General features: G+C 54.0%; 1 protein-coding gene across 3 annotated transcripts in view; it reads left to right on the top strand.

The window, feature by feature from the left end:
- The window catches only part of ABCA3 (ATP binding cassette subfamily A member 3), a 62,313-nt gene extending 44,554 nt beyond the window's left edge, over nucleotides 1-17,759 (top strand). For all 3 annotated transcript variants that reach the window (XM_066275215.1, XM_066275213.1, XM_066275214.1), the window contains 14 exons: nucleotides 360-546; nucleotides 1,341-1,644; nucleotides 2,907-3,180; nucleotides 8,705-8,909; nucleotides 9,281-9,500; nucleotides 9,852-10,010; nucleotides 11,675-11,847; nucleotides 12,434-12,562; nucleotides 12,666-12,860; nucleotides 14,966-15,153; nucleotides 15,555-15,725; nucleotides 15,981-16,171; nucleotides 16,325-16,398; nucleotides 16,850-17,759. In XM_066275215.1, coding sequence (XP_066131312.1) covers nucleotides 360-546; nucleotides 1,341-1,644; nucleotides 2,907-3,180; nucleotides 8,705-8,909; nucleotides 9,281-9,500; nucleotides 9,852-10,010; nucleotides 11,675-11,847; nucleotides 12,434-12,562; nucleotides 12,666-12,860; nucleotides 14,966-15,153; nucleotides 15,555-15,725; nucleotides 15,981-16,171; nucleotides 16,325-16,398; nucleotides 16,850-16,981 — 2,602 coding nt within the window. In that variant the 3' untranslated portion in view covers nucleotides 16,982-17,759. The remainder of the gene's footprint in view (nucleotides 1-359; nucleotides 547-1,340; nucleotides 1,645-2,906; nucleotides 3,181-8,704; nucleotides 8,910-9,280; nucleotides 9,501-9,851; nucleotides 10,011-11,674; nucleotides 11,848-12,433; nucleotides 12,563-12,665; nucleotides 12,861-14,965; nucleotides 15,154-15,554; nucleotides 15,726-15,980; nucleotides 16,172-16,324; nucleotides 16,399-16,849) is intronic.
- Nucleotides 17,760-19,688: the final 1,929 nt, after the last annotated feature.

Below are 19,688 nucleotides of genomic sequence, written 5' to 3' on the forward strand. Positions count from 1 at the left end.
GCAAGAGAGAGAGAGATGGACAGACAGACAGGAAGAGAGAAAGATGAGAAATAGCAATTCACAGTTGCGGCACCTTAGTTGTTCATTGATTGCTTTCTCATATGTGCCTTGACTAGGGGGGCTCCAGTTGAACCAGAGACCCCTTGCTCAAGCCAGCAACCTTGGGCTTCAAGCCAGTGACCTTTGGGCTCAAGCTAGCAACCATGGGGTCGTGTCTATGATCTCACACTCAAACCAGATCAACCTCTGCTCAAGCCAGCAACCTTGAGGTTTTGAACCTGGGTCCTTAGCATTCCAGGCCGATACTCCATCCACTGCTCCACCACTTGGTCAGGCGGGACTCATGTGTTTTGGTGCAGGGTCGGCAAGCTGGTAGATACCAGCATGGACATCCAGGCCATCCAGCTGCCTGCCCTGCAGTACCAGCATGAGAGGCGGGCAAGCGACTGGGCAGTGGACAGCAACCTGTGCGGGATTATGGACCCAACCGACGGCATCGGTGCCCTGATCGAGGAGGAGTGCACCACCATCAAGCTCAACACAGGGGTGAGTGCTGGGGCTGCACAGGTAGCACAGGGGGGAGACACTCCTAAACCCCATGGGGTGCGGGTGTGTGGGGATAGATGTGGACTTCAGGAGAATCAGGTGCCAGGAAGAGGGCAGATTATAGCTCATGCTATATATGCTCCCATGGGTTGGCAGGGAAAAGGAAAACTTGGACCATTTTTACTGAGCAATTTTAACTTCTTAATATTCTAAATTGGCCACTCATGAATAAGAGCGAATCTTTGCTTATCATGCTAACAGTGCTCTTCCTGTGAGCCGGCATTTGGTGAGGTGGAGGCAGGACTGGTCCCATTTTATAGACAGGAAACTGAGCCAAGTTCACACGGTCAGCATATGACAGACCTGGGGACTGGTCCCTGTGGCACTCCCCACACTGAAGACAGTGAAGGGGTGAGGTAGGGGAATATGGGCAGCTGAGGGACGTTTGTTCATCTGCACGTGCGGCTGGGGTCCTCATACCAGGAGCAGCGGGGAGGCAGAGGCCTCGGCAGGGGAGCTGTGGGGTCGCAGCCAGCCCCCTAATGTCCTGTGACAAGGAAACAGTGCCTGTTCTGCCTCCATGGCTGTTGCAAGACCCCCTGAGGCCCACATCAAGGCCTGCAGAGATGTGTGCACACATGTCCTGCATGTCATCGACCAAAGCCTTGTGAGAAGCCCAGGGGACCTAGGGGGCAAATGTCAGCCAAAGGCCCCAGCCTCACCTGGGAATCACACCTGTTGCTGGTCAGATACTCCTGAGTGACAGCCATGTCACCTTGTCCCCTCTGCTGCAGCTCACCCTCCGATGTCAACAGTTCTTGGCCATGTTTCTGAAGAAGGCCACATACAGCTGGCGGGAGTGGAAGATGGTGGCAGCCCAGGTCCTGGTCCCTGTGATGTGCATTACCCTGGCCCTCCTGGCCATCAACTACTCTTCCGAGATCTTTGACGACCCCATCCTGAAGCTGACCTTGGGCGAGTATGGCAGAACCGTTGTGCCCTTCTCGGTTCCTGGGACCTCTCGGCTGGATCAGCAGCTATCTGAGCATTTGAAGGACATGCTGCAGGCTGAGAGCCAGGAGCCTCGGGAAGTGTTGGGTAAGGGGCACCCCTGGGGGCTCAGGACCCGAGCTGTGCTGTCAGAGTCTGGCTTTCCAACCAGGGCACTGTAGATATTGGAGGTGGTTAGTTCTTCACTGCCCTGTGCACTGTAGGACTTCTCCCCCAGCCCTGCCCCGTCACGACAACCAAAAACGCCTCCAAACATCGCCAGGCCTTCCCTGGAGGAGGAACTTGTTGCACTGAGTCAGAAAAAGACACAAGGCAACATCTCTGGGGCTAAACCTTGCCTAGGCTGTCATTTCCTGAAGTTATTTATTTGGGATTATTCAACTGAAATGTGAAACTTCCATGATCTTTTCGTTGCCTTTTCTTTGTTTGCTTAGGTTGGTCACAGTGTCCATTAATGTGACGCAGTGTTTCCTTCCATCATCCTAGAACCCAAACTATCTCATGTTTCTGGTGGTGGCAGTTGGACACTGCCCTGGGGTTAGAGCTGGTAGGATCCCTCTCCTTACAGGGACTATGCTGGAAGGTTTTCCCCCTTTATTGCTCCCCTCCCCCCACTTCCTGGCCTGCTACTTTGAGATTCAGCATACTGAATGGCCACAAAACCTTGGCCGGAATTAGGTTCTTCTCTAGCTGGATGTATGGGCAGCCTAGCATGGGCTTGCACTGCAGTGGGCACTGTGCTGGACAGGAGTGACTGTGACCCTGACTAGCCCTACTGAAATAGTAGTGGGTGCCCCTCTTTGTCACCCCATGCACCCCAGCCTCTTCCTGGCTGTTACCCATCCTGGCCCAGAGATTGTGGGGTTCCCATGGTGCACAGTGGCCCTGTGCGATTGAGGAGGCTGCCACAGATGCTCCGGCCTGAGTCCATCTGGAAGTTTACATTGCCTGCTCCCTCACTGAGTGTGGGCCTCTTGTTTCTGACCACCTCACTGTATGGTTTTATCATATTGTACTTAAAGACATTTGACCTCTTTCCTTAGGTAATGACAGCAGGCCTTGATGGAAGCCATTGTAAATATCAGTTCTAGGAGTGACTGATATGTCCCTGTCCCCTCACTGACCCTTGGGACCTGCAGTGTAGGTGTCATCACTGTACCCATTTTACAGCTGAGTGAGAAGCAAGGCCCGAGCAGTGAGCCTGTGTGCAGGGCGGAATGACCCGTGGACAGTGTGCACGTGGAAGATGGCTGTCCTTCCCATGGTTCTCCCAGGCCTTCAGAAGCATCCTAAAGTGTGGGCCTTGGGAGCCAGTGGTCCACACTGCTGACTCTGTCGTTGCCCCCCAGGTGACCTGGAGGAATTCCTGATTTTCAGGGCCTCAGTGGAGGGGGGAGGCTTTAACGAGCGGTGCCTGGTGGCAGCATCCTTCAGAGATGTCGGCGAGCGGACAGTTGTCACTGCTTTGTTCAACAACCAGGCATACCACTCCCCGGCCACTGCACTGGCCCTTGTGGACAACCTCCTGTTCAAGATGCTGTGTGGCCCTCAGGCCTCCATCACAGTCTCCAACTACCCCCAGCCCCGGAGCACACTGCAGGCTGCCAAGGACCAGTTCAATGAGTACGTGTGCTGCCCCACCATCCCTGTCCCCCGGCAGGACCCTGTCCCTAGCAGATCAGGCCCTTGCCCCCTCCTGTCAGGACCATCATCAGAACGGACTGCCTTGGCACCACCAGGGGCCACCAAGAACCATGGAGGTGAATGAAGCAGAATTTCTGCCCTGGGGAAGCTTCTGGTTCTTGGCTAGGGAATCCTTACTCCACATCTTTCTCAGCCCTCCGTACTCACCCTTTTCTTTGATAGCACATAAGCTGGTGAGACTTTATCCCTGTGGGGAGCTCCTGAAAATTTAGAGGGTGTCTGTAACCTCTTCCCAAATCTGCAGCCAGGTCCTGTCAGCCACATCCCCAAGGAACCCCAGCACTCACTCAGGCTCGGGGCCATGCCTGGCTGGGCATGTGAGCGAGGACAGCAGAACGCAGCAAGGTCAGGAGTTCTTGCCCCTTGGTGGCCTCGAGTCAGGGAGCCTAGGAGGCATCTTTCTCCTTAGGCCTTGTCAGGCCATCATGTGTATAGGACTGTCCCTCACCCCTGTCACAGAGCTCCCAAAACTCTAGGACTATCCAGAGGATGCCAAGAAAATCAGTTCATTTCAGAACAGTCACTCTACTTCAGGGCAGCTAATTAATGGGAGAAGACGGTTCATCTCCCCCCGACCCCATTCCAGGCTGTTCCCTGGGCCATGCCCTGTGTCTTTTCCTTCCACTACTTCCTGTTTCTACCCCAAAAGAAGAGGCATCATGGCAGCCGTTTGATTTCCTTGGTACACCAGAAACAAACAAGCACAACGATAAATACTTTTTGATGGAGCAGATGGCAGGGCTTTGAAATGATACACAAGGTGCTAGGGAGAGGCTTCCCCTTGATTGAGACATCAAGAGACCGTCTGATTGGGGAGGGGGGGGCAGAGAGAACAGGTTCAGACCGAGGCAGTCCTCAGCCCCTACGGGCAGGAGCTGTGTGTGCTGTGGGCACCGAGAGAGCAGCTGCCTCCTGATGGACTCTGAACTAGGAGATCTGGAGGTCAGGCAGGGCAGGTTCAAGCTTAGTGTGGTGAGAGTGGACCAGACAACAGGAATCTTTGTTTTAAAAGCTTAGGAAATGGCCCTGGCCGGTTGGCTCAGCGGTAGAGCGTCGGCCTGGCGTGTGGGGGACCCAGGTTCGATTCCCAGCCAGGGCACATAGGAGAAGCGCCCATTTGCTTCTCCACCCCCACCCCCTCCTTCCTCTCTGACTCTCTCTTCCCCTCCTGCAGCCAAGGCTCCATTGGAGCAAAGATGGCCCGGGCGCTGGGGGTGGCTCCTTGGCCTCTGCCCCAGGCGCTAGAGTGGCTCTGGTTGCTGCAGAGCTACGCCCCGGAGGGGCAGAGCATCGCCCCCTGGTGGGCAGAGCATCACCCCTGGTGGGCGTGCCGGGTGGATCCCGGTCGGGCGCATGCGGGAGTCTGTCTGACTGTCTCTCCCCGTTTCCAGTTTCACAAAAATACAAAAAAAAAAAAAAAAAAGCTTAGGAAATAAGCCTGACCAGGCTGTGGCGCAGTGGATAGAGAGACGGACTGGGATGCAGAAGACCCAGGTTCGAGACCCCGAGGTCGCCAGCCTGAGCACAGGCTCATCTGGTTTGAGCAAAAGCTCACCAGCTTGGACCCAGGGTCGCTGGCTCGAGCAAGGGGTTACTCAGTCTGCTGAAGGCCCGTGGTCAGGGCACATATGAGAAAGCAATCAATGAACAACTAAGGTGTCAAAACGAAAAACTGATGATTGATGCTTCTCATCTCTCGTTCCTGCCTGTCTGTCCCTATCTATCCCTCTCGCTGACTCTATCTCTGTCCCTGTATAAAAAATTAAAAAATTGGCCTGACCGCCTGACCTGTGGTGGCGCAGTGGATAAAGCGTCGACCTGGAAATGCTGAGGTTGCCGGTTCGAAACCCTGGGCTTGCCTGGTCAAGGCACATATGGGAATTGATGCTTCCAGCTCCTCCCCCCTTCTCTCTCTCTGTCTCCTCTCTCTCTCTCTCTCTCTCTCTCTCTCTCTCTTCTCTCTAAAATGAACAAATTAAAAAATAAAATAAAAATCTATTATAAAAATTGGCCTGACCTGTGGTGGCACAGTGGATAAAGTGTCAACCTGGAAACACTGAGGTTGCCGGTTCAAAACCCTGGGCTTGCCTGGTCAAGGCACATATGGGAGTTGATGCTTCCTGCTCCTCCCCCCTTCTCTCTCTCTCTCTCCTCTCTATAATAAATAAATTTTTAAAAATCTTTATTAAAAAATTAATTAATTAATTAATTTAAAAAATGAAAGCTTAGGAAATATAATTCACCTATAAAATATCCCTGTTAGCCTGACCAGGTGGTGGTGCAGTGGATAGAGCATCAGACTGGGATGTGGAGGACCCAGGTTTGAGACCCTGAGGTCACCAGCTTGAGCGCAGGTTTATCGGGTTTGAGCAAAGCTCACCAGCTTGGACCCAAGGTCGCTGGCTTGAGCAAAGGGTTACTTGGTCTGCTGTAGCCCCACGGTCAAGGCACATATGAGAAAGCAATCAATGAACAATTAAGCTGTCACAACGAAAAACTGATGATTGATGCTTCTCATCTCTCTCTGTTCCTGTCTGTCTGTTCCTGTCTATCCCGCTCTCTGACTCTGTCTCTGTAGAAAAAAAAATATCCCTGTTATACAATTGTATGGTTGTTAGTATATTCACAGTCATGGAGCCATCATCACAATATAATTTTTTAAGATAATTGACATATAACATTAATTTAGTTTGGATGATTTGATACACATATTGAGAAATGACCACCACAAAAAAATGTAGTTAACAACCCTTAACATTTTATACATAGTTATAAAATTTTCTTCTTGTGATAAGAACTTTTGTTTTGTTTAGTGAAAGAGAGAGAGAGAGAGGCAGGGGGACAGACAGGAAGGAAGAGAGATAATAAGCATCAGCTCATAGTTGTGGCACCTTAGTTGTTCATTGATTGCTTTCTCACATGTGCCTTGACTGAGGGGGCTCCAGCCGAGCCAGTGACCCCTTGCTTAAGCCAGCGACCTTTGGGTTCAAGCCAGTGACCATGGGATCATGTCTATGATCCCACGCTCAGCCAGTGGACCCACACTCAAGCTGGCGACGTTGGGGTTTTGACCCTGGGTCCTCAGTGTCCCAGGCCAATGCTCTATCCACTGAGCTACCACCTGGTCAGGCTGTGATAAGAACTTTTAAAATTTACTCTCTTAGCAGCTTTAAAATATGTAATGCAGTACAGTATTATTAACCATGGTCACCATGATGTACATTACATCTCCATAACTTACATATTTTATAACTGGAAGTTTGCACCTTTGACCCCGTCACCCATTGTGCCCATGCCCGACCTCTGGCACCCACCAGTCTGTTTTCTGTATCTACCAATTTTGTTAATTTTCTCTTTTCAGATTCCACATGTAAGTTTGATCATGCCATATTTGTCTTTTTCTGTCTGACTTATTTCACATAGCATAATCCCTCAATTCATGTCACAAATGGCAGGGTTTCCTTCTTTGTTATATCTGAGTAATAGTTTGATATATATATAACATTTTTTTTTTTTTTCATTTTTCTGAAGCTGGAAACAGGGAGAGACAGTCAGACAGACTCCCGCATGCGCCCGACCGGGATCCACCCGGCACGCCCACCAGGGGCGACGCTCTGCCCACCAGGGGGCGATGCTCTGCCCATCCTGGGCGTCGCCATGTTGCGACCAGAGCCACTCTAGCGCCTGGGGCAGAGGCCACAGAGCCATCCCCAGCGCCCGGGCCATCTTTGCTCCAATGGAGCCTCGGCTGCGGGAGGGGACGAGAGAGACAGAGAGGAAAGCGCGGCGGAGGGGTGGAGAAGCAAATGGGCGCTTCTCCTGTGTGCCCTGGCCGGGAATCGAACCCGGGTCCTCCGCACGCTAGGCCAACGCTCTACCGCTGAGCCAACCGGCCAGGGCCTATATATAACATTTTTAATCCACTGATCCATGGACACTTAGGTTGTTTCCACCTTGGCTATTGGAAATAATGCTGTTATGAACGTGGGTGTACAGATATCGATTTGAGTTAGTGTTTTCGTTTCCTTTGTGTAAATACCCAGAGAAGTCACTGGATCATATGGTTGTTCTTATTTTTAATTTTTTGAGGAAACTTCACACTGTTTTACATAGTGGCTGCACCAATTTGCATTCCCATCAACACTGCAAAAGGGTTCCCTTTAACCCACATTCTCACTAACGCTTAGTATTTCTTATCTCTTTAATAATAGGCATTCTAACAGGTGTGAGGTGATATCTCATTGTGGTTTTGATTTGCATGTCCCTGATTATTAGGGATGTTGAGCATTTTTTCATGTACCTGTTGTACCACAATATAATTTTATTGGATGTGTCATCACCCCAAAAAGACAACCTGTGACCTCAGGCAGTCACTGTCCATTCCTCTCTCCTCCATCTCCTAGCAGCCGCTAGTCTACTTTCTGTCCCCATGTATTTGTCTGTTTTGAACATTTTATATAAATGGAATGATATAATATGTAGCCTTTCATGACTGGCTTCCTTCATTTCCATCCATGTTGTAGCAGGTGTCCGTACTGCATTCCCATTTTGTGTCAATTAATACCCGGCTGTTTCCAGTACCATGTATTGAAGTGGTCAGAAGGTTTTTATTTTATTTTTCTGTATTTTTTTGAAGCCGGAAACAGGGAGAGACAGTCAGACAGACTCCCGCATGCGCCTGACCGGGATTTACCCGGCATGCCCACCAGGGGGCGATGCTCTGCCCCTCTGGGGCGTCGCTCTGTTGCTACCAGAGCCACTCTAGTGCCTGGGGCAGAGGCCGAGGAGCCATCCCCAGCGCCTGGGCCATCTTTGCTCTAGTGGAGCCTCGGCTGCGGGAGGGGAAGAGAGAGACAGAGAGGAAGGAGAGGGGGAGGGGTGGAGAAGCAGATGGGCGCTTCTCCTGTGTGCCCTGGCCGGGAATCGAACCCGGGACTTCCGCACACCAGCCTGACGCTCTACCACTGAGCCAACCGGCCAGGGCCGGTTAGAAGTTTTTAAGCAAGAGAATAATGCCATCAAAGCTAGTTTGTAGAAGGTATTGCTAGCAACCGAATGTAGAATGTATGTGACCCAATAATGGGGTCTGGCAAAGGTAGAACAGAGAGAACTAGGCAGAGGGCTTTCAGATGTGGGCAAGGCAGACTGATACCGGAGTGTGTGTAGGAAGTGGGTGGCACAGGGGACAGATTGAAGGCAACTAGGAGAGTGGCACTGCCATCATTGAGGAAAGGAAATCCAGTGGAGGAGCTATTCTTGAGGAGTGCAGTTTTCTTGGTTCTGAGATGCCCCCCCCCAGCTCTGGCATTCTCTCTTAACCCCCTTTAGTGGCTAGGCCTCTGCATCGCATGCTTTGAATGGTAGTGACCAAGGACCCAATCCCCCAGGTGAACAGAGCACTATTCTCTATTCCTGAACCTCCCTGTCCTCCCAACCCCCGCAGGGGCCGGAAGGGATTTGACATCGCCCTCAATTTGCTCTTCGCCATGGCATTCTTGGCCAGCACATTTTCCATCCTGGCGGTCAGCGAGAGGGCTGTCCAGGCCAAGCATGTCCAGTTTGTGAGTGGCGTCCACGTGGCCACTTTCTGGCTCTCAGCTCTGCTGTGGGATCTCATCTCCTTCCTCGTCCCCAGTCTGCTGCTGCTGGTGAGGGCCGCAGCGGGTACTGGGACCCTTCTCTGCACATCCAGGGGGCTTGCCCTGGGGCCCCTGCACAGACCAAAACCAGCCCAGGATACACGCTGGCAGCTCAGCCCTGATTCCAATTGGGAATGCCAGGCAGCCCCCCTTGTTGGTCTCCACACCCCCAGCTTCTGCCCCCCCTTTGGTAAGGCAGGGCCCTGGGGCCAGGTGCCCTGGTGACAGTTCTGACAGCAGAGGAAAGAAGGGCGACCTCATCAGGAAGATCCCAGGGCTGAAAGCCACCATGGGGGACGACTCGGCCTGTAGGGCTGATGGGCCTGGGCTCCTGCGTTGCTCTGCAGGCATACCAAGCCACCCTCTCTGTGCTGCTGCAGGTGGTGTTCAAAGCCTTTGATGTGCATGCCTTCACACGGGACGGCCACGTGGCCGACACCCTGCTGCTGCTCATGCTCTACGGCTGGGCCATCATCCCCCTCATGTATCTGATGAACTTCTTTTTCTCGGGGGCGGCCACTGCCTACACGAGACTGACCATATTCAACATCCTGTCAGGCATCGCCACCTTCCTCATGGTCACCATCATGCGCATCCCAGGTGGGAGCCTGGAGGCCGCCCCCTGCTCCCCACAGCCCGGGCACCCGTGGCGCCTCTCTGCCCCAGTGTGGAGGTGGGGGGGTGGGAGGGGTGGTCTTGGTACAGGCACTGGGCCAGACCACACTCCAGCAGCACCCGCTTGTATTTTCAGCAGAGCCAGGGGGGCCGCCCCTGGGAGGTAGTGTCCCCGGAAGGCCTAGGCCGACCTGTGGAGGACACCCAGCTAGATGCCCTGGCCCGCACACAGTGCATAGGGAACATCAGGGACCCGCCTTCCCTGGTTTGATCTGTCCTTGGAGGCAGGTGTGGTATGTCCTCCTGTATTCACTGGTCTGTGCCTTCTCCCCACAGCGGTAAAATTGGAAGAACTTTCTAGAACTCTGGACCGCATATTCCTGGTGCTGCCCAACCACTGTTTGGGGATGGCAGTCAGCAGCTTTTATGAGAACTATGAGACCAGGCGGTACTGCACCTCTTCCCAAGTGGCCGCTCACTACTGCAGGAAATACAGTGAGTGTTGGCTCCCACGGGCAACCCCTCTTCTCAGCTCTCTCCCCAGGACCAGCCAGGGCATCCTCTGGAGAGAGCCGGGCCGTGGCATGGCAGGGCAGGCTCCTGGGCCCAGGAGTGAGACACCCAGGAGCCTTGTTTCTGCACAGGGGCTCCTCTGGAGAGAGCCAGGGCCGTGGCATGACAGGGCAGGCTCCTGGGCCCAGGAGTGAGACACCCAGGAGCCTTGTTTCTGCACAGGGGCTCCTCTGGAGAGAGCCGGGGCCGTGGCATGGCAGGGCAGGCTCCTGGGCCCAGGAGTGAGACACCCCAGGTGTGTGCAGGAAGCAGATCTTCAGAATACTTGTGCTCACCCCCCCAATAATATGCTCTTCTTCCTGCCTGCCTGGCTGACCCCTAAATCGCTGTAAGACCAGCCTAGGCACTCCTTCTGGAGTTCCTCATCGCCAGCCCCACCATGACTTGGACGGGGTACCCCTCCCCTGCCTCCTTGATCACCTGATCCCACCAGTTCCCACCATCACTCCAGTCTCCTTCTCTATCTTTTTGTAGCTTTCTCCATCTGTCTCTGTATCTCAAACCTCCCTCCCCTTTCTTTTGTAAGGACATGTGTCAGTGGATGTAAGGCCCAGCCTAAACTCAGGATCTTGCCTTGAAATCCTTAACTGATTACACCTGCAAAAACCCTATTTCTAAGTAAGCTCATTCGAAGGTTCAGGGGGTAAGACATGGATGTCTTTCTGAGCAGCAGGATTCATCACACCGCATACCCTTTCTGTGCCTGGAACAGTCTTTAGCAGGCAGTTTACTTGTCATGTCTGCAGAGCCCTGTGCGTCCATTCCGCTGGCAGGCTCAGTCTGCTCGGTCCCTACCCCTTTCTTCATAGACCAGCAAGGGGACAGGGAGAGGGAGGCACCTCTTACTGTCTTTATGTCTCAATGCAGTCCCCAAGCAAGGAAGTGAGTGTCTGTGGGAGTAAGGCTATGACTCAGTCACTTGTCATAGATGTCTCTTGCAAGGTGAAACTGCCCCAAATGCAGGAAGTGTTTGGAGCTCTTGTGTGGTAGTGACAAACGTGGGATGTACCCTCTTTTTTTTTTTTTTCTTTTCCATTTTTCTGAAGCTGGAAACAGGGAGAGACAGTCAGACAGACTCCTGCATGCGCCCGACCGGGATCCACCCGGCACGCCCACCAGGGGCGACGCTCTGCCCACCAGGGGGCGATGCTCTGCCCATCCTGGGCGTCGCCATGTTGCGACCAGAGCCACTCTAGCGCCTGAGGCAGAGGCCACAGAGCCATCCCCAGCGCCCGGGCTATCTTTGCTCCAATGGAGCCTTGGCTGCGGGAGGGGAAGAGAGAGACAGAGAGGAAAGCGCGGCGGAGGGGTGGAGAAGCAAATGGGCGCTTCTCCTGTGTGCCCTGGCCGGGAATCGAACCCGGGTCCTCCGCACGCTAGGCCGACGCTCTACCGCTGAGCCAACCGGCCAGGGCCTGGGATGTACCCTCTTAAGATGAATGGACCCTGTACCTCCCCAGCTTCCATGTAGAGGGCTAGGGTATAGGTGCTTGGTGGGCCTGGAGAGAGGGACGTAGGCTGGCACCCCAGTAGAGGAGGAAGGGCAGTAGGGGACGCAGGTGCAGCACCCTCCGTTCTGTCCACAGACATCCAGTACCAGGAGAACTTCTACTCATGGAGGGCCCCGGGGATCGGCAGGTTCCTGACCTCCCTGGCTGCCTCAGGGTTTGCTTACCTCACCCTGCTCTTCCTCATTGAGACCAACCTGCTGTGGAGGCTGAAGACCTGCATCTGGGCGTTTCGGAGGAGGAGGGAGCTGGTGAGTGGCCCCTGCAGCTGCACCAGGCGGCCTGTCCAGCTAGGCCAGGCTTTCTCCAGCTGCGCCCGCTCACAGGGACGGCCTCAGCACTCAGCAATGGCCGGGCTATATGCTTCAGCCCGGGGGTCAGGGACGCAATCCTCCTGAGACCTTGGGGTCCTTGGTCTCAAGAGGGGCAGTGCTGAGAGGCACCGTCGGGTATGACTCATACATCTCACAAACAAAACCTGCTGAGATGACATTGGATGCACAGATCAACCCAGAGCAAATTGGCTTCTCTAAGTAATAAGACTTCTTGCTCTGGTCAGATTGTTCGGTTGGCTCAAACATCATCTCGAAGCGCAGAGGTTGCTGTCCACCAGTCTTGCATGGTCCTTGTTCCTCAGGCAGTTGGTGCCTGCTCTGTGTTCATTTCAGCCCCTCTGGCTCCCTGCCCCCACCCTGCCACTCTCCCTGTGAAAGGTCTGAGTCTGAGCAGGTAGGCTGGACTAGGAGAGCTGTCTCAGAGACCTCAGCCTCTTCTCCCATAGAAAAGGACATCTGGGGCTGGAGCTCACGCCTTGTGGTCTTTTTCTGGAACAATTAGATGGGAATGAACACCCGTCCATCAGCACTTCCTGAGGACCAGGACGTGGCAGATGAGAGGAACCGCATCCTGGCCCCCAACCTGGACTCCGCACTGGACACACCTCTGGTCATCAAGGAGCTCTGCAAGGTAAGGCGGCTACACTCCGCAGGTGCCTGATCTGCCCCCAATGCCCGGCTGCCCAGAGGCTGGACCCCTGCCTCCCCGTCCATTCCTCTCTGGAACTTAACAGGTGTATGAGCAACAGATGCCCCTCTTTGCTGTGGACAAGATCTCCCTTGCAGTCCAGAAAGGAGAGTGCTTCGGGCTGCTGGGTTTCAACGGAGCTGGGAAAACCACCACTTTCAAAATGCTGACTGGGGAGGAGACCATCACCTCTGGGGACGCCTTCGTTGGTGGCTACAGCATCAGCTCAGATATCGGGAAGGTGGGTGCCACTGGGGAGGCGGGAAGAGGGGGCACCCTGGAGGCAGGGATGCAGCTCTTCTCTGGCTCAGGAAGTGGACAGCAGGATGAGGCAGTGTCTGTGGGCAGAGCCAAGCCAGGGATCGGGAAGAGAGAAAGGATAGGAAGATAAGAGCCTCCTAGGCTGGGAGGGCCCAGGCCTGGCTGAGGGGCCGAGACTAGGCCTCTCCCAGAGAAGCTGTCTCACTGGACCTGGTGGGCATGGTGCTCACAGCACGCTGCCCTGCTCAAAAGAATAGGCTCTCTCCAGTCTGTGCGCGGAGATTTACAGTAATGGCCCCCGGGGCTATTCGGACCAGCCATGCTCCGAGCATCAAAAGCCGGGTAAACATCAATGACAGACCATGGTGGTAAGAACAAGGAGGTGCACACAGCATGGTGAGGAACTCGGACTGAAATCCAGGAGCCCTGAGAGGCACAGGGGGCCGCTGTGTTCTATGCAGTGGGCATGGGTGTAGGGGCCTTGCTGAATGAAGACAGCAGAAACAAAGGTCCAGGGCCCCATGCTAGGGTTGTAATAGACTTCCCCCACGTGGAGTTGAACTGCAAAGGCTGTCTCTCAGGGTAAAAATGAACTGGGCCACCCTCCTGCTCCCCTACCCCTGGGGATTGCCTGGCAGGTTCCCTGTGTGCTGAGCAGAGCAGGACAAGGAATGGAGAAGAGCCCGTGTCTGGGAGTGACCTCATTTCCTGAACTGGCAGCGGGGCCTGCCGCTCACACCCTCTCTGGAGGAAGGCCTTTGTCTTGGGTTTCTAAGAACACCCCAAATAGTGTTTTAAGGCCTATGAGGAGTACACAACTAAACAAACAAAGCAGACAGTCCTTGGGGCTAGAATCTGCAGACACGAGGGTCCCACCACTTTAGAACATATAGTTTTTTAGATTTTATTTATTCATTTTGGGGAGAGGAGAGAAAGAGACAGAGAGGGGTCCCACCACTTTAGATTTGCAGTTGCCAGACCCAGATTATAGAAAGCTGTGTTTACTGTGTTTAAAGAAATAAACACACCCGAAAATACATGTAGGAAAGAGAAAACTATAGATGTAATCTAGAAAATGGAGAAAAGGATGAGAAGTCCTGAATACATTTAATCTGAGTTCCAGCAGGAAAGGAGAAAATGAGAGAAAGATAATCATTGACAAGGTAATAGCTAAGAATTCTCCCAGACTGAGTAAACACAAATGCTGGAAGCATAAGAACCCCAAGGACGATAAAGAAAAGAAACTCGGTCTTTGGAATCCACAGACTTCAGGCTTACCTGTCCCCAGACAGCTGCTGAAGGTGGAGGGGGGAGATAGCAGCAGCTGTGTGGCCTCCTGGCTCTGATGAATGTGGCCATCTGACTAGGGGATGTCGCACTGCAAAGGCATTGCCCCCAAACCTCTGTCATTAGAGGGAGAAGAAAGGAAAGTCCTAGCACATGTTAGATGTTTATTAAATGTCCGATGAATGAATGAACAGATGATACGCCAAGAGATATTTTTGTGATGATCACTCTATATAATCAATACATTCTTTTTTTTTTTTAAGTGAGAGACAGAGAGAGGGACAGACAGGGACAGACAGACAGGAACGGAGAGAGATGAGAAACATCAAGTCTTTGTTGTGGGCCCTTAGTTGTTCACCAATTGCTTTCTCATATGTGCCTTGGCCAGGGGTCGGGGGTGGCTCCGGCCAAACCAGTGACCACTTGCTCAAGCTGGCAACCTCAGAGTTTCAAACTTGGGTCCTCTGTGTCCCAGGCTGACACTCTATCCACTGTGCCACCACCTTGTCAGGCTAATCAATACATTCTTGTACCAGCCTGCCTCCACACTGCCCATAGTGGACAAGGCTCTGGCCCATCTCTGAGCCCTCACAATTGGGCACTGTGGCCACTTGTGGCCTCCCTGAGCCGGCCAGGCCGCTCCTGTGTCCCTGCTGAAGTGCTGCTTGTAAGCTTTGGCTGTGGTCAGCGCCAGGGCCTGTGTACTGGCTGAGGGACCACCCTGCACAGATTGTCTAAGAGAAACCTCGAGGAGCCTCCCTCTGCCCTGTTACCTCCCTGGCTGTTTTCCAACCCAAGGTGCGACAGCGGATTGGCTACTGCCCCCAGTTTGATGCCTTGCTGGACCACATGACGGGCTGGGAGACACTGGTCATGTATGCCCGGCTTCGGGGCATCCCCGAGCGCCACATCAGTGCCTGTGTGGAGAACACACTTCGGGGCCTGCTCCTGGAGCCACATGCCAACAAGCTGGTCAGGAATTACAGGTGCGTTTGTGTCTCAGTCCCTCCCCCACCCCGTGACTTGACGACCCATGGGTCTTCCCGGGATAGTCAGTGTCTCCCTCCCCTTAGACAGCCACACAGGTTGGGAGCTGCAGCTCCCAGGTGAGAGGGGCTTCTGTCAGTTCCCACCTCCTGGGGGTAAGGCCAGCCTCAGGTCATGTCAGGAGTCCCCTAGGTGCATAGACGGTGTTACTGCTCCATGTGGGGGTGGGAATGACCCACCCGTGCACACAGCGTTCTCGGGGGCCTCCAGCTCTCTGAGGTGAGAGATCTCCGGGCACACTGCCTTGTTCCTCTTCACCTGGGCCCTGTCATCTGTTGGGACTTGAGGATGCCATGCTAGTAATCAGCCTTGTCCTCTCCTGCGTCCCTTATCACCCCAGCGGTGGCAACAAGCGGAAGCTGAGCACCGGCATTGCCCTGCTTGGAGAGCCTGCGGTCATCTTCCTGGATGAGCCATCCACTGGCATGGACCCGGTGGCCCGGCGCCTGCTCTGGGACACCGTGGCGAGGGCTCGTGAATCTGGGAAGGCCATCGTCATTACCTCCCATAGGTAGAGCCAGGGTCTCTGTGGGCCAGTAGAGGAGCCACAACGGGGGCTATGGGAGGGCTGGGCTGGGTGGAGAGAGCTCTGACATTGGCTGGCATAGAATCCATGAGGAATATCCCCAGGCTTTGGTACATGGCCACACTCTGAGCACAAGAATCACAAACGTCCTGATATGGTGTTGACCCTTCCTAACTACACAGAGAGGGTGGGTGTCGGCATACCCCAGCCCTGTGTCAGGCCTCCACACCCTCTCCCCAGCATGGACGAATGTGAGGCCTTGTGCACCCGGCTGGCCATCATGGTGCAGGGTCAGTTCAAGTGCCTGGGCAGCCCGCAGCACCTCAAGAGCAAGTTTGGCAGTGGTTACTCCCTGCGGGCCAAGGTGAGGAGTGACGGGCAGCAGGAGGCGCTGCAGGAGTTCAAAGCATTTGTGGACCTGACCTTTCCAGGTGTGTGACACTGCACAGAGGACATCTGAGCCTTGCCTCTACCAAGTCCCACATCCCTGACCCCTGGGACAGTCTGTGATTCTGCGGGCCCAGGCCACGGCCCCCAGGCCGTCGGCCCAGCCTTCATGAGAACACAGTCTCTCCTTTGTGCAGGCAGCGTCCTGGAGGATGAGCACCAAGGGATGGTCCATTACCACCTGCCTGGTGATGACCTCAGTTGGGCAAAGGTGAGCAGGGGCCTCAGCGGGGGCTGGGGAAGTTTCCTCTAGCAGTCACTCCTTCTGCGGTGGTTCCAGGCTTTTTCCAAGGAGGAATCACTTGTAGTTTCTGTTATAGCACTCTAATATCTATTAGGTTTGGGAGTTTACACCTGAAATATTTGGGTTGGAAAACAGTTGGTGCAAAAGAGGAAACTTGTTCCGAGAGGGAGCACAGCTTGCCATACTCTGCACTGAGTCAGGAGGAAAGCCAGTGCCCAGGCCTGCTCAGCTAGCACAGCCCGCCTCCCTCTGAGCTCTCAGCTCACCCTGCAAGGCCGACTCCCTGTGGGTGCTCTAGGGGCTGGACTGAGCAGGGGTAGACTCTGCGGCCATACTGCCCCTTACAGCCACAGGACTCTCAGACCAGCCAAGCAGCCAGGCTCTGGGCTTGTTAACAGCAACTGTCTGCTTCCCAAAGGTCTTTGGTATCCTGGAGAAGGCCAAGGAGAAGTATGGAGTGGACGACTACTCTGTGAGCCAGATCTCGCTGGAGCAAGTCTTCCTGAGCTTCGCCCACCTGCAGCCCCCCGCCGAGGGTGAGGGGCCATGAGGAGCCCGACCGAGGTGGGATGAGTGGAAGCCCAGGTGGACATGCTCTCCGAGTTCATCTTACCCTGCACTTTTATTTCTAATCACTGTTTTCTATGATGGATATGAAAATCAAGGCACAATATAGACTGGGTGTATTAGTGCCTTCAAGCCGGGAATCAGCATGCGAATACCCACGTCCAAGGTGGTCACCAAACCCTACTCCCAGAACTCAAGATCCCAACCAGGAGAGGGTCTGGCAGTTTGTGTGGGCAAGCTGCAGGGTCTTCGGGGAGAGCTATCCAGGGAGGGGCCCCAGCTGACCCAGAGAGTGAATTTCCCTACGAGCTCATGAGGAGAGCACTCAGTGACATCTCCGTGTTCCCACGTGGCACAGAGCTTCTGTGGGGGTGAAATGGGAAACTGGAGGGACAGTTGGCAGCAGGGCTCGCCAGGCTGCCCAGAATGGACAGAAAGGTCGCCTGTCACCATCCATGAAGGAAACGCTGGCTGTGATTAGGCACTGAGGTCTTGGCTTCCATTATAGCTGGGGGCATCCTGAGAGCCCCTGCTCCTCAGAGGGTGAACACTACGCTGGACAGAGCTGACCCTTCATCCAGTGCCATCCCACCAGCATCTTCCTGAACCGGCCAGTGCAGGGAGGGAAAGCAGCCCTCCATTCCAGACCCTGGCCTCTGAAACACCACCAGCCGAGGCCCGTCAGGGACTGAGCTGCCAGCTATGGAAGATGCACCAAACATATGGTGCTTGGTGTCCAGAAAATAAAGGCTGGAAGGGAACATGTCCACAGTCTGTAAGTCACACACAAGATGGGGGTCACAGGCCCAGTCACTCCATTCTAACACAAGCCTTCTGTGTCAAGCTTCAGGTAAACAAGAGCTCCTTTCCCCCAGCATGTCATAAACTCATAGAACTGTCATGAGGTGAAGGAATAAGCAAAACACAAGTGCAAAAGCAAGACATATAAACGGCCAAGTGACAGATGTTTGTCTACAGCGAGGAAAGAGCGGTGTAGGCTTGGTGTATAGGGTGCAGGGGTGGGCAGGAGGCCTCTGGCTCCAGGGCCACTCATGGGCTTTAAGCCATTTTCCAGAAAATTCTTCAGCATCAGCTCCCTTTTTGTGTACTATTTATTTCTTTGTTTTCTAAATGTCCATGATTTGAATCTGTGCCTTTTACATCCCGTTAGAATTTATAGTTTGAGGAAGGACTTATTTTCATCACTTTGGTTCATTTGGGTCAGTTTCAACTTCGCACTTTTATCAGTCTCTCAAAGTTTATAAACACCACAAATAGTTTCCAGTAGCTCTTTTATTCCCTTTAAAATTCTTCAAACTATCATCATTTAGTTCCACGTTATAAAAATTAAACTCAGTGGTGGTTGCAGTCCTAAACATTGCCCAAGAGACAACATCTAAGAGGTGGGCCTGAGATCTGTGGGCAGGAAATGTGGTTGCTGAGAACAAGTTGGGTGTGCAGGGTCAGGGAGGAGGGCAGAGACCAGCACAGTGGGTGCGCGGGGTCAGGGAGGAGGGCAGAGACCAGCACAGTGGGTGCGCGGGGTCAGGGAGGAGGGCAGAGACCAGCACAGTGGGTGCGCGGGGTCAGGGAGGAGGGCAGAGACCAGCACAGTGGGTGCGCGGGGTCAGGGAGGAGGGCAGAGACCAGCACAGTGGTGCGAGGGGTCAGGGAGGAGGGCAGAAACCAGCAGTCTGGCCACACGTACACACTTGGCAGCCATACCGCAGGATTTCCTGGGCAGTTTTTAAGCCCGCATTAGGAATTTATCATATTTCTCCTTTGTTGCCACAAAAAAAGGGTGTGAAGAAAGGGGTTTACGGCTGAAGGGAGGTGTATGTGAGATGCATGTATGAAATCAGACTGCATCAGTTCAGGGAGAGGCGGGTTGGTTGATGGGAGATGAAGTGGAGAGATCAGTGTGAAGGAGACAGGCAGGATGAAAGTGGGAACTGGGCCCTGGCCGGTTGGCTCAGCGGTAGAGCATCGGCTTGGCGTGCGGGGGGACCCGGGTTCGATTCCCGGCCAGGGCACATAGGAGAAGCGCCCATTTGCTTCTCTACCCCCCCTCTTCCTCTCTGTCTCTCTCTTCCCCTCCCGCAGCCAAGGCTCCATTGGAGCAAAGATGGCCCGGGCGCTGGGGATGGCTCCTTGGCCTCTGCCCCAGGCACTAGAGTGGCTCTGGTCGCGGCAGAGCATCGCCCCCTGGTGGACAGAGCGTCACCCCTGGTGGGCATGCCAGGTGGATCCCGGTCGGGCGCATGCGGGAGTCTGTCTGTCTCTCCCCGTTTCCAGCTTCAAAAAAAAAAAAAAGAAAAGAAAGTGGGAACTGTCTTGCTCAGAGATCATTCTTAGGAAGATGACCTGGAAGCCGTGGAAAGGATGATGCCGGCACAGCCCAGGCTGCAGCGTGGGGACCAGAGGGGAAGGTACACAGAACAGTCAGGGAGAGCCCAGAAGACCAAGAGGAGCCCGTGGTTGTACCCAAGCATGGAGCTTGGGCAACTGCAGGAAAGACAGAAAGGACCCCAGCCAAGAGCAGGAAGGGGCACTGGTGTTAGGGTCCCCAAATCATCTGCAAGATTGCTGGTCACCCGGCATGATGCTGAGTGTCCTCAAGGTGAAGTGGGGCCTCAGAAAACCCCTACACACTGTGCCCTGGCTGGTTTGAACTGTAGTACCTCTAAACC

The sequence above is a fragment of the Saccopteryx bilineata genome, chromosome 4 (assembly GCF_036850765.1).
Source record: "Saccopteryx bilineata isolate mSacBil1 chromosome 4, mSacBil1_pri_phased_curated, whole genome shotgun sequence".
In the NCBI taxonomy this organism is placed as follows: domain Eukaryota; kingdom Metazoa; phylum Chordata; class Mammalia; order Chiroptera; family Emballonuridae; genus Saccopteryx; species Saccopteryx bilineata.